The sequence below is a fragment of the Artemia sp. Qi Xiang Cuo genome, chromosome 1, assembly GCF_049724085.1.
Source record: "Artemia sp. Qi Xiang Cuo chromosome 1, ASM4972408v1, whole genome shotgun sequence".
NCBI classification, from domain to species: domain Eukaryota; kingdom Metazoa; phylum Arthropoda; class Branchiopoda; order Anostraca; family Artemiidae; genus Artemia; species Artemia sp. Qi Xiang Cuo.
In genome coordinates, this window is record NC_142794.1 from 74,352,600 (window position 1) to 74,367,019 (window position 14,420).

The 14,420-nt window shown below is 34.5% G+C and overlaps 1 protein-coding gene across 1 annotated transcript in view; it reads right to left on the minus strand.

Annotated features, from left to right (window-relative positions):
* Positions 1–14,420, minus strand: part of Coprox (oxygen-dependent coproporphyrinogen-III oxidase) — an 82,157-nt gene that overhangs the window by 10,117 nt on the left and 57,620 nt on the right. Inside the window, exon 8 of the mRNA XM_089091809.1 lies at positions 3,514–3,676. Within this exon, the coding sequence (XP_088947935.1) occupies positions 3,514–3,676 (163 nt within the window). The remainder of the gene's footprint in view (positions 1–3,513; positions 3,677–14,420) is intronic.

Below are 14,420 nucleotides of genomic sequence, written 5' to 3' on the forward strand. Positions count from 1 at the left end.
GTGGAATTGCCCTATTCAAAAAAATACCAAACGTCTGTTAAGAACTGTTTTTCGTGAAATTCTTAGTGAGTTTTCAGAAAATTGAAGAAGATGAAAAGAACTGTATTTGTATTATAAGAAGAATATAAAGTAAAGCTTGTTGTTATTTTGTAAATATTTTGCCACGAACTTGCAAATTACGTTAAACTTCTCCTCAGAAAGCACTTTTTTTTAGACTCATTAAGTTAATCCTCACGATTCTTTTCATTATGTTTCCAGTTTCGGGTTACGTGCAAGTTTGGAATAAAACTTGGAATGTTTCAGAATTGTGTTAAGATGATTCAAAATTATTTACTTATTCTAGTTACCAAGTTTATAGTCAGTTGCTAATCAAACTTATTTTGTCCAGGGCATGTTTGGAGCCAGAGTGAGGGGGTATGCTCCGTCACTAGATCCACCAATGGCTTTACTTGCATAATTTGCTGTAGCTTAATCATTAAGCTTTAATATGACGTAGCAAAAGACTTGTACATGCCAAAAAAAGGGATTTTAGTCATGCGCATTTCTAGGATTTTCTTTGGTACTTCGTATTATATGGTACACACCCTAGAATTTGGATCGGGAAGATCAGACAATAACCGATTTTCACACTCTTTATACCAGACAATTAGCTTCGGCTCGGTGGAAAACTTCATTGTAGCTATATTCTTTCTGTTTTTGAATATATTTGTCTTATCCGCCTTTATAGCTAGCACCGTTATTTGGCATTTTACCTTGATTTTTACCTTTACTATTGTTATAAATTCAATCTTTTTTTTTTTCATTCTCAAACCAATGTTATCTTTACCTTTTGCATTATTATAGCCATACCAATTATTTTCTTTTTATCTCTTCAACATATTGCATTCTTCCTTATCCCCTTGACGCTCGATTTATCTTATTTCTTTTCCTGCTGTCCAGTCTGGGAATATCTTTGCCGCACGCGTGCCTACCCATGAAAAAATTTAATGTCGCTTGTGTTTCTAATAGTTTATATGTTTTCTCGAGCAGTTGCATCTCGGTCCAGCTTTGTCTAACGGTTGAGATAGGGAATGATCATACTGTTTATATCTATCTACAGTGGGTGAGACCGAGTACGCAGAAACAGCACGATATGGGGAGGAGGTGCCTCCGTTTATATACGGGGTCATATACCATACTTATGTCTCAATCTCCCAAACCCAGCAGTTGTACAAACTCCATGGGTTAGGGTGACCGTTCAAAACAAGTCCGCGATCATTAGGATTATATGTAATCCACCAGCCTGCCAGATTTCCAGCCGCCTTGAAATAACCCTCGATTACATTAGGGGCAAATACACCAAGTCTACCATCATCATCCATTGTCACTTTAACGCTTTTCATAGCGTATGGCTTCTTAGCAATAGTCCTGACATGGAGAGGATCAGAAATATATGATCATCTTCTTCGTATGGGCTTGAACAACTCATTGAATTCCATACCTACCATGGTTCAAGCGGATCATCTCATCTTTATCTCTTCCTTATTGATCGTCCAGATTCTTAAAGTTGATTGTCATACCTTTCTAAACGACCAAGCTGCCGTTATTGCGCGTGGAGATCTTCGTATTACTCCCCAATAAAATACGAACGACTAATCGAGCAATACTCAGAAGGAGATTAGGACGGCTTAAAAAAAACACTTGTTTCGCAGCATTACGGAGCATTTCTGCTGTCTAAAATTGACTATATCAAACTGTTCTATCGAATATGATCTCGCTTTCCAGTAAGGATAAACCTTGGTTCAATGCCCACTGCAAAAGGCTATCCGAGCAAAACAGAAGAAACACTAGAAATGACTACTCACAAAGAGCGAAAGAGACAGACTTGATTTCATCAGAGCACGTAAAGACAAAGTTTGCGCAATTCGGCAATCAACGGTTCATCACGGAGAGAAATGCTCTAATAAGCTTCAACATGTTTCTATTAAGGGCTTGTGAAGAATTGCCAAGGAGACTTTATCGTTGTCAAAGGGCACTTCAATTCCTTCTCTAAAAATCAATGCCGGAACTTTGTGGAAGATACATAAGCAAAGACCATAGCACATTCTAAGGCGTTTGCCGTACCCTTGAATTTGGCAACGACGGTAAAGAGGTTCCTGATTTCTCTGATCGGACCGATACTGTCCTTAATCATGTAAACTATTCCTTACCTAAAGTCGTTAGCATTCTCGAACGTTTTGACGTAAAAAAATCCGCGGGTCCTGGCACCATACATAATGTTGTCTTTAATTCCTGCATTGACTTTTACGGCTGTGTTTTCGTTCTGGAACCTTTCAACACATATCGAAATCCACCCATACCATTCCCATACCTAAACTAGATATCAGACCAACGAGGCTAGGCTCATACAGGCCTACTACAACTCCACCCAAGCCTCTTTATTGTACCAGACGGATCTTTTGAAAATTGAAAAGTCGCCCGACGCATGGATTGTCAATCTCAACTCGTCAAAAACAAAGGAACTGCTGATTTCCCAATCAAAAGTACCATGCCAACACGCCAGCTTCATCTTGACGAGTGAAGCTATAAAGAGAGTCGATGGGTTTCAACTCTTAGGGATCCATTTTTCCACAGATCTCTTTTGAAAATCCTAACTGGATCGGATAAAAACCTTCTGTGGTAAAAAGCTGGGGATCGCTACAAAAACATTCTACCGCCCAGCTCGATCATACAACTATACAAGTCTTGCATCACATTCCTCACTGAAAATGGATGGGCATTGTATACTAGTGCATCGGAAGCGTTGTGTGTGCCACTTCAAAAGATCCAGAATAGGGCAGGTTCGCTCGTTGGCAAAGTGCAAAGTGCCTCTGTAGTTTCCATAATTTTGTTAATAAAGTATTATATTTTCATCATATTTTTTGATATTTCATTAGGATTGAGTGTCAGAGAAACGTCACGCTATACTTTACCCCCCCTAATGTGCAAATATATAGCCCAAATTTGTTTCTAAAGTACTATATTTTAATCTTACTTTGGTATATTTCATTAGGATTGAGCGTCAGAGAAACGTATATGAAGAATATTAGGTAGGGGGTATTTCATATAAGTACCATTATTAGTTACTACGTTAAGCCTACAATGGTAGATAACATCTAATTTAGTCTCTAAATTGTAATACATAAAAGCGGCTTTGATACTAATCCATGCTGCACTTCCAGATTGCCTATAAAGTTTTGTTATCTCTTATCTAAGAAGGGAAATAATACCAAATAATTAATTGTCATTATTGATCATTAAATTCTATAGCGTACACATAATTTTACGTACTAAACAAAAAAATGAATCCATATTAGTCAACATAATACTTTTATTCGTCAAGATTTTCTCCTATTCCAAATTCAAAAAGAGACCGCTTCTGCGCAGAGCCTAAAACCTCTTCTTAATTATTTCGTAGACTATAAAATACCCGATATTTCCTTTAGTTTTGTGATCAACTGTAATTTTTACAGCCGTTTTAGTAATTGATCTTACCTCTATGACTGATTACGAAATAATCATCGCACCATTTTTTGAATTTAGGATAAAACGCAGGACCATGCTTATCACAGGCTTGTTTGAGAGTCTTGTGAAAATGCTTAGCATCATCTACATTCAGATAATAAGGAGTCAAATCAGTTCCACCGCCGAACCACCACTGAAAAATTAAAATAAAGTTGGCGTCAAAAATATTTTTACTTAAGATTCAATATCATGACTAAGTACGTAATATATAAATCATATTCCATCCTTGTTCTCTACTAATTCAACCATTATTCAAAACTCTGCAGAATTATTAGTTCAAAGATAAAGCGGACATTTCAAGTGTGTTAACTTAATAACACTTAAACCGAGAGTGGTTCTAAGATTTCTGGAAGAGGCGAGGGGGCTATATTTTTGATGTTTTTCTTTTCTTTTTTTTACTATTTCTTCTTCCAAAAAGTATCACCCACAAAAGGTTTGTTTTAAACACTTGAAGGATTAAACGTTTAAACTGATTTCAATGGTTTTTTTTTTTTTTTTTTTTTTTTTTTTTTTTTTTTTTTTTTTTTAGTATTATCTGTCTTATACTTAACCAATGTATTAAGGCTAACATTATATCAATATAATACAAGTACACGTGTAAATACACACTTGTACAAACATATATCTTATCTCTTTAAACGAGCAATAATTGTGTATTTATGTATTTATAATTTTTTTCTCGAAAACAGCTCCATATTCTTTTGAGAAAACTGGCACTCTGGGATTTTCAGGCCTGAAAAAAAAAACATCTAGATAAGTCGAGAGTTTGAAAAATTCGCTAAGAGTCTTAATTTTGGGGGAGAAATCCTTTGAGTAACGCCATGCTTATATACATTTAAAGATTATGTAATCCCCCCCCAGCATTGGTCGTATCGTTTTTAATATCTATTCCGTTTGAATGGGCCCTTCCGCGATATTCTTTTACCACTGGGTTGATACGATCACCCCTGGGAAACAAAAACAAACAGATAAACGCGCATCTGTGATCTTTCTTCTGGCAAAAATACAAAATTCCACATTTTTGCAGATAGGAGCTTGAAACTTTTACAGCAGGGTTTTCTGATACGCTGAATCTGATGGTGTGAGTTTCGTTAAAGTTCTACGACTTTTAGGGGGTGTTTTTCCTTTTTTACGAAAATAGCGCAAATTTTCTCAGGCGTGTAACTTTTGATGGTGAGACTAAACTGAAACTTATACATTTGATATCAGCATAAAAATCTGATTCTTTTGATTCAGATTTATAATGTTGCTCCTTACTTTCCATTCAATTTATTTTAGTTTCTGACCGTTTTTGAAACTATGCCAGGGAATTAGGTAGCGCAATAGCGTTGTCTAAGTAAAGAACGATGTGGGCACAATGTATTATTTATTTATTTCATTCTTTTCACCAAGGCACTTCGTATAGAAAGGGTTGTCGTAGAAGCTTTGGAAGGGGCTCACTCAATTGAAAATTGAAAGTTCGAGTTCCATTTTTAAGAGCCAAAAGTGATTATATGGCAACCAACCCCGCTCACACGTTTACTAATTCTCCAAACACATCCAATCAAAATTTTGAGATAGTCATTTTGTTCAGTATAGTTTAAAGGTCCAGAAATTATGTCTCTGGAGATTTCAACCCCCCCCCCTTACAGCCATCCGGCCAGACGCTATAAGTTATTCAATTCACCCATTGTTTATACATAGTATTTGTAATTTGGAAAGAGGTCATGTTTGACCTTTAGTATTCAATTAAATAAAAAACAAGTTTTTTCAAGTGAAAATTAGGAGCAACATTATAACTTATAACGAACAGAAATATCCTAGGAACGTTCTAGGGTATTAAGTTGAAACTTTCAGGGCATGTTAAGGTGATGTTGGACTAGGCAGAATGCAAAACTTGCATACTACTACTATTACGACTGGTACTACTACTACTACTACTCATGCTCGAACTGCTACTACTACTACTGCTACTACTACGACTATTACAACAACTGCAACGGCGACAACTACTATTACTACTGAAGCAAAGAGCATTGCGGTGAAAGCTTCAGGGAATGCTGAAGAGGATAGTGAAATATGCTAGAATGGAACACGCAATGTGGATGTAGCTTATTAAAAGTGCGTAACAGCTATTTCTCAAGAGCAGTTTAGAGTATTAAGTTGAAACTTTCAGTGCATGTTGAGGGGGACATAGAACGAACCAAAAGATACTATACATACTAGTACTTCTAGTAATACTACTAAGGCTAATGGTATCAAGTTGAAATTTCCAGGAAATGTTGAGGGGTGTGTTGAATTAGATTAAAACACGCTGTTTGTATGCAGGCTGTCAAAAGGCCGTATCAGCAGTATTTCAAGAACGACTTAGAGTGTCAGGTTGAAACTGTCAGGGATGTTGAGGGGTGTATAGTGGCAATAAAAATGTCCTATGTGCATGTTGGTACTGCTAGTCGTAGTACTACTAATAGTGCTGTTGGTACAAACATTAATAAGGGTAATTGTATTAATGTGAAGCTTTCAGTGACTATTGAGGAAAATACTGGGCTAAATCAAAACACATTATGTGCTTTCATGTCATCAACAGGACGTATCAGCAATATCGTAAAAACGGCTTAAAGTATTAAGTTGAACCTATCAGGGCATAAGGAGGGTACGCTGAACTAGACCAAAAACACACAATCTGAATACTATCGCTTTTTACGATTAATACTACTACTGCTATCACTAATGCTACTGCTATTGTTCCTAATACTACTTCTGCTGCTGTGCCTACCGCTATTACTAATGCTATGGGCATTAATTAAACTTTCAGAGAACGATGAAGGTAGTGTTGAGCTAAATCGAAACACACTATGTGCATTTGGGTTATCAAAGGGGTGCATTAGCAATATCCCAGCAACGGCTTAGGGTATTCAGCTGAAATTCCCAGGGCTACCAATATTACTTCTACTTTTGCTGCTACTTCTACTATTCCTGCTACTGCTGCTAATACTGCTACTATTGAACTAAATCAAAATAGCTTTAGTGAATCCAGGCTGCAAAGATATCCAGACGGTAATAGAGTATAGAATAAAGAACAAAGTAGAAACTATTATGGAAAGTTTATGTTGCTTAAAACTAAATTAAAAGGCACTATGTGTATGGTGGTTGTCAAGAAGATGTCCCAGCAATATCTTAAAAACGATTGAGGGTATTAAGTTGAAACTTTCTGGGTTACATCTATTACTACTTCTATTCTTAAAATTGAACTGGATCAAAAATTGTAAGTCCATCCAGATTGTGAAAATTGCATAGATACAATGTCTTAGGAAGGGTATTAAGTTTTACTTTTCAGGGAAACTTGAGGAGGTGTAAAACTAAATCAAGGGATACTATTATGTGTGTCCAGCTTGTGAAAAATTGTCGAAAAAAAAATTGGGGCGTCAGCCCTACTCATCTTATTTTTTTCTTGTTTTGAGTTTGAGTCGGTTATTTATTGTAATTCCTGTTCGTTTTGGGTTTCATTTATTTAATTGTGATAATTTGTGGTAGTTTTACGCATGGAAAATTATTTTAATTTATTTCTGCTCATTTTAGGTTTAGTGTAGCTTTTTACTTTTCTGTGAAAAACTTCTTTAGTGATTTTTTAAAAATTAATATATAATAAACATTCAGTTTATTATTATTGATTTGTTTCCAGTCATCTTGAATATCACAGTGATTTATTTTTTCTTTTCGTCGATGTTTGAAAAGTTAAAGAACTCTGTTCAAAATGTGTCCAGAATGAGTGCATCAAAATATTTAAAGCAAACTGTGCGCATGAAGGTTGTCAAAACGCGTATCTGCACTATCTCAGAGACGGCAGAGTGTATGAAGTTTAAACCTTTTGGACATGTTGAGGAGGAAGTTGAACTAATAAAAAGACTATGCAAATCATGATACTTCATATTTTAATATTTGTGAGGATTAGATTTTCCGTGATCATTTTTGAATTAAAACATATTTGCATGTACAGATTTAAATTTCGATTCATATTTTTTTTCAAAAAAAAAAAGAAACAAAGTAAATTAGAATATAATATAGAATACAAGTTAATATTTTAATACTGAAAAAAAATTCTACAGAATTAAAATAATCAGGCAAAATAACTCATATAGCGGAAGAACAAAAGAAACATATTAAGAAGACAAGCCTCACTAAGTAAAAAACAACATCAAATGCTCGAATTCATGATTGGAAAATAATCCATTGCTTTGCTGAACCCTCCGCCCCATCCCCAAAGAAAAAAAAATCAGCTATTAGAATTTTTCTACTGAAATTTTGCGAACAAACTGCTAGAAAAACAAAATAGCCAGATACCTTGTGACAGCGTAGTGGAAAAGCTTGTTTCTCATAATTAGTGGATCACCGGTTAATCCCGCGCGTCGCAAGGAACATTTCTTTTAAAAAGCAAGTTTCACAATTTTTTTTCCATCCATTTCAGTCACTTTCTAATATCTGGTTCTATCCTGGCTCAACACAATTTTTGTAATGTAAATTGATAAATCAAAATCTTTATCTGCCGTTTTTTTTTTTTGTGACTATATTTGGCCGAAGGTGCAAGACTTAACTTTACCCAAAAGGCACAAGAAGCTTGTTTTTAATAAAACGGTAAAAAGGCATTTTCATTTATTAATAAAAAAAAAAAAAACTTTCTGAAACTTTTTTTTTCAAAGATTAGTAAAGACCCATACTAAACTTAACTACAAAAAAAAATAAATTCATATAATAATCCAAATTCAAAACGAACAGAAATTGCTATTAGAGAATAAAGGAAACCTGAAATGAGCAGAAATTAAATAAATAATCATAGCCAACAAAAACGTCAACAGGTACTAATATAAATGAATAAATAAATCTTAAAACGAGTAAAACTTAAATTGGATACTCAAATCAAGTTTAAAACGAACAAAAATCACTATAAAGAAGAGTTTGGATACTCCCCCCTAGCTTTAAAAGTCTAAAGCTTACTGCGTTACTTGCGTTTTATTGAAAAGTATGTGTCTTGAACAGTCCTTGGAAAGGACTAATAAAATTAAACTGAATATTGGACATACAATGATATTGATTGCTGAATGCTCAGCAACCGAGTACAAAAAAAAGTATTTGTAATATAATTCGTTTTCAGTAAAGCTCAAATGACGCAGTAGCTTTATACTTTTACAGTTAGGGGAGGGGAAGAGAGCGTAGCCAAACCCTTGTTTGCATTGATTTTGTTCGTTTTATGTTTGACTCTAATATTCAATCTAAGCTTTACTTGTTTTAAGAATTATTTTTTAATTTTATTACTACATTTGTTATTTTCGTTTGGTATGATTGTTCACTTAATTCCTGTTCGTTTTGGGTTTCATTTATTTTTAAATAGTAATTTCTGGTCGTTCTGAGTTAGAATTATTATAGGAATTTATTTCTGCCTGTCTTAAGCTTAATATGGCCATTTACTTTTCTTTAAAAAACTTCTTTTTCAGCAAGTTTTGTTTAATTAAGCAGCATCAAAAGCCAATTCTTTTGAAGTATCTATTGTTATCGAAATTCCTTCTTGTAGAGTGTCGAATACAATCGGGCTGAGTCGCTCTTTACTTACAGTTCTTTACCACGAACTGTTTGATACATATCATGAAACAAGCCCTCAAAATACAGATTATAGCTTTAAAAAGAAACACAAATTACTAAAAAAAAGAAGATATATTGTGTTTTGCTCTTAAACAAGGCTATGCAAGACTTTTGGTAAATACATGTTTGAATTATTTAAAGGAATCTTTATGAAGGAAGCAAATAGGCTATAAATTTACACATGTTGATCGTGCTTAGTGCCGTGAAATAAAATATTAGAAAAGATTCTATACTCTACGGTGTAGAACATAGGAAAAGTATGGAAGAATTCCCATATTTTATTGCATTGAAAGAGGGGGTATATCATAAACAAATTTAAACCTATTTTAACTATCCCAAATAATTTCTTAGACCACACTGCCTTTCACTTCATAGATTTTAATGAATGAAAATAATGAGAAAAAATGGGTATAATACTTAAAAAAAAGCAGGGAACAAAAAAAAAACTAACTTCAAATAATAAAAATATAATAAAAAAAAGGATTTTTGCAATTTTAAAGTTTTTTTTTGTTTTGTCCACTGCTTTTTTTTTAAACATTATATCCGTTTTCTCTCTATATTTCATTTGTTAACTATCCCAAAATACAATTCAATAAGCGAATTTTCTGAATTTTCCACATGGAATCAAAATTTTCCCCAGAATCGTCTGAATATTCTTCAAAGTAATAGAACTATTTTCCAAAAATTAATCTGTGATATAAACAATAGTTTTTTAGTCTGTTAAGAACTACTGAAACGAATCGCAAGGCCTAAAAAAGTGCACGGGGTAGAGCTTCCCTTTACCGACCAACCAGACGAGGCCGTACCCAGAGGGGGGGGGGGGTTTGGGGGGTTTGAACCCTCCCCGAAATGTTTGTCTGACTCGTAAAAAAGTAACGAAAATGGATATAAAAAAATTTCGTTTGCCTTTTTTTTAGGTTTTTTGTTTAAACCCCCCCCTCCCGAATTTTTTTTTTTTAGTAAAACCCCCTCCGAAAAAAAATCGTGGGTACGGCCTTGCAACCAGACAAATAAGCTAAAAAATGGGTTGACATTCAACACAATTCGGCATATTTCTGAAATAAAGTTCCCTTTTTCTACAGAAAGCATTCAGCTCCCCAAAATAAACCTTTTTAATATTGTGAAAAATAATTTTTAGAGGAAAAAACTTCTTGAGAGGAAAATGAGCCGAGACTAATCCTTTAACCAATGATGGCAAGTAATAAGCAACTAGCTCTTTACTGAAAACACAAAACTACCCTCCCCCCCACCAAAAAAAAAAAATAATAATAAGATGCTCTCTTAGTAGCAGAAAATTTCCAAGGTTGCCTGTATAAAATATAAGACTAAGTTAATAGTCTTTCGCCAGCCATGATATCAGTATATTTAGTATAAAATTACATTTTTCTTAAAAAGCGTAAACAAGCTCATTTTCTGTTAAAGTACTAGTTTAAAAACAACTGTTTTTTTTTTTTTAATTTTAAAACCTCAAATTTAATTTGTCTTAGCTTAATTCGTCTGTTTTTTACAAGAATCCCAAGGTTTGTGTCTTGTTTTTTTTTTTATTCTACAGATATTTGAAAATGTCGCGAGTCAGTTTATTCGAGTGAGTTTTGTTCATGCATCTTGCGTACTCTGTGAAGAAATTATTTTTGTTTGTTTTAAATTTCAACAATTTTGTTTTTTAATCTTTTTACTGGTTGTAAACCTCATCTTTTAAATTTCGACGCTCTTTACTTCACAAGATATTTCTTTTTACTGATTTTTCTCTTTTTTTAATATACACAACAAACCTTAAAAAAAACTTTTTTAACTTAGGCGATGAAACTAATGAAGTCAGCTTGATTTTTTCTCAAAACAAAAAGTAATGACACACGATCCTTTCATGTGATACTAACTACTACTACTAACAACTCACCGCAGCACCAAGCCGCCTGAGGTCAACACAGCTATGCACGCTCCTTCTCTATCCCAATCTATACAAAGCCTCCCTATTTACACCCTCCCACGAAGTTCTCTTTTCCTTTAAATCATTATTTATGACGTCCTCCCACCCCAGAAGAGGACAACCTGCTTTCCGTTTAGCCCTAGACAGTTGGCCGAAAAGAACAATCTTCGGCAATCTGTCATCCTTCATCCGCACAACGTGCCCTAGCCACCTCAACCTTTCTTTCATTATAGCCCTAGAGAGAGGTATTGAACCACATTTTTCGTACAGCCTATTGCTTGAAATACTGTCAGTCGGGTACCCAGAACAATCCTTAAGCAATTTCTCTGGAAAACATCTAGCAAATCTTCATCCGCTTTTCGAAGCGCCTATGTTTCAGAGCCATATTTGACTACTGTCATCACTGTAGCTTCTAATATTCTAACCTTGGTTTGCAGATTTATCTTCCTATTCTTCCAAACTTTTTTTTAACTGTGGAAAAACACCCTGAGCCTTGGCTATTCTACTTTTAACTTCTTCACTGCTCCCACCATCTTTACTAATAATACTACCAAGGTAAGTGAAACTGCCTACCAGTTCAGTCTTTTCATTACCCAACGTCACCTTTTCATCTTCACTTATTCCTACCCTTAGCCTTCTTAACATTAATTTTCAAACCTATTCTAGCACCCTGAGCTCGCTAAACCATTCATTCATTCTGATCTCACTTTCCTCTAGGATGCTTAAATCATCAGCAAAATCTAAGTCTATGAGACTTTTTCCTCTCCATTTGATTCCGTGGTCTCCCATTGCCTTTCCTGTGCTCCTTAAGACAAAATCCATCAAAATAATCCATATAAAGGGGGATAGAACACAACCCTGCTTAACTCCTGATTTGATACAAAACAAGCTGCTAACTAGTTTCTTTATAGATCTATATAGATCTTTATAAATCTAAGTCCATGAGACTTTTTTTTCTCCATTTGATTCCGTGGTCTCCCATTGCCTTTCCTGTGCTCCTTAAGACAAAATCTATCAAAATAATCCATATAAAGGGGGATAGAACACAACCCTGCTTAACTCCTGATTTGATACAAAACAAGCTGCTAACTAGTTTCTTTATAGAGAGAAATTTACAGAGAACCTTCTTATAAAGAGACTAGTTTCTAACCAGTGTGTTTGCTCTTGCACTAATTACCCCTTAAAATTTACCCATTAAACTTGTCATTTAGACCTATAAACTAAAACCTCTCTAACTCGTTCCCTTATCATCTTCGAATTCCATAACCATAACCAAACACTGGTCTGAACTTATTATTACGATGAATTTTAAAGGTAAATAATTCAAACTAATTTGTATTATACTATCTTATCTAAAGATAAATATGTGTTACATCATCCTCTATATAATGATTCCTTTTAATACTTCAGTAACTATAGGCTACAGTTCATTCTTTAATGTAACTTTTAAACATATTTTATTTTAATCACAAAAGGCACTAGATGTAGCAATTTCCTTTAAAATGAGCTATTATACAGCTCTCTAAGATTTTCCAGTGCCCAGCTAGCTGAGGAGAAAGAAAAACCGGAAAGAAAAAAAGATGCCGTTTGTGGAGAATATCGTGGTTAAAGTCAATTTTCTTAATTTTCAAGCCAATATATTTTCTTTGTTATTCAAGACAAAGGACGGTAAGTTTGCTATATAGAAGTTTTGAACAAGGCAGTTCCAATAATGTACTTCTTGTTTTGATGTGAATCTTTTTTCAGGAGTTATAGGCTACTTTAGTTTTTACTATGGGGTGTAATCGTCTCTTACTAGGTTGCTAGCTACCGCTGCAACCCGGATAATTGATGACAAACAGGAAAAAGCCTACGGCTTTTTCTTCTTTGAAATAGTAAGAGACTAGCTTCAAACAATCAAGTAGCTAACTAAATCAAATGTATGTAATGGGTTTTTATTCCAATGATCGTCTTTTAATGGAAAATTTTAATATATTGACCTTAAATATAACTGTACTAGCCTATACTATAGTTAAGTGGCCTATAAAATTTATTGTAGGCAAGACGTCGTTTTTTATTATAATTATTTCATGTCGTCTTCAGAAATAACCACATAATGTCGTGTTTTTCTATTCACGTCATAGCTCTAATAAAACTATGACGACATTCATTATTTATCTAGTAGGGTTTCAGACAGGGTGGTTCTAATGATGTACTTTTGCTTTGATCTGACTCTATTTTTAGGTGTTCTGGGTTTTTATATTTCTTAGCAGTGGACTGATCGTCTCTTACTAGGTTGCTAGCTACTGCTGCAACCCGGATTCACATATATAGTTATGAGATGCAGTGTGGCGAGTGGTCCAAGGCGCTGGTATTAGTCACCAGTCTCTTCGGAGGCGTGGGTTCAAATCTTACCGCTGGTATACGATTATGATTTATGTACAAAAATTAAATATCTTTGAAAAGACTGCAGTATGAAAAGACATCAAAAATGTAATTTTTAGTGGAAAAATTTATTATCTTTCAGAAATAATTTATTTTAGTTACAAAAGATTTTTAATCCAATTAATTTCCTTTAAAATGAGCCATTGAACAACTCTACGATGTTCCAGTGCCAAGCTATCTGAGGAAAAGAAAGAAAGAAGAAAGAAAAAAATATGCCGTTTAGGCAGAATGTTGTAGTATCCACCACTTTTCTTGATTTTCAAGCCAATATATTTCCCTTACTGTTCAAGCCAAGGGACAGAAAGTTTCCTATATAGGGGTTTCGGACAAGGTGGTTCTAATGGTTTTTGTTTTGATCTGACTTTTTTTTAGGAGTTATGGGTTTTTATATTTCTTAACATTGGACGTGATCGTCTCTTACTAGGTTGCTAGCTACCGCTGCAACCCAGATTGCTAGCTACCGCTGCAACCCGGATGACGTATGCAACATTGAAAAAGGAACAAAGCTAAGTATAAAATACCAAGTGCAATGAGTCTATTTACAAAAGGAGTTTTAAGCAGTTTCGTAATATCTAGAGGACACAAGCGTGAATTAACAATTGCTCAAAATGAAGAAACTAGACCAGCTTTCAAGCTCTTGCCACCCCAGTTACAAGAAGAAAGGAAATTAAAAATGCTAAAAGAAAAATTAATTATGCAAAGATGAGATCCTTTTTAGCGTTTCCTACAGGATAGCACCAGAACACAATCAAACAGGAAGATAAATAGCAAACTAGGCCTGAAAAACCATTTCTATGTTCCGATCAAACAGTACGTGGTAACTGGGGAAAGGTAATCTAGTTTCTACAGGTTCAGATAAAGTATATGAGCCTATTAAACCCAATCAGGTACTTCCCACTTTTTGCCCCCAAGA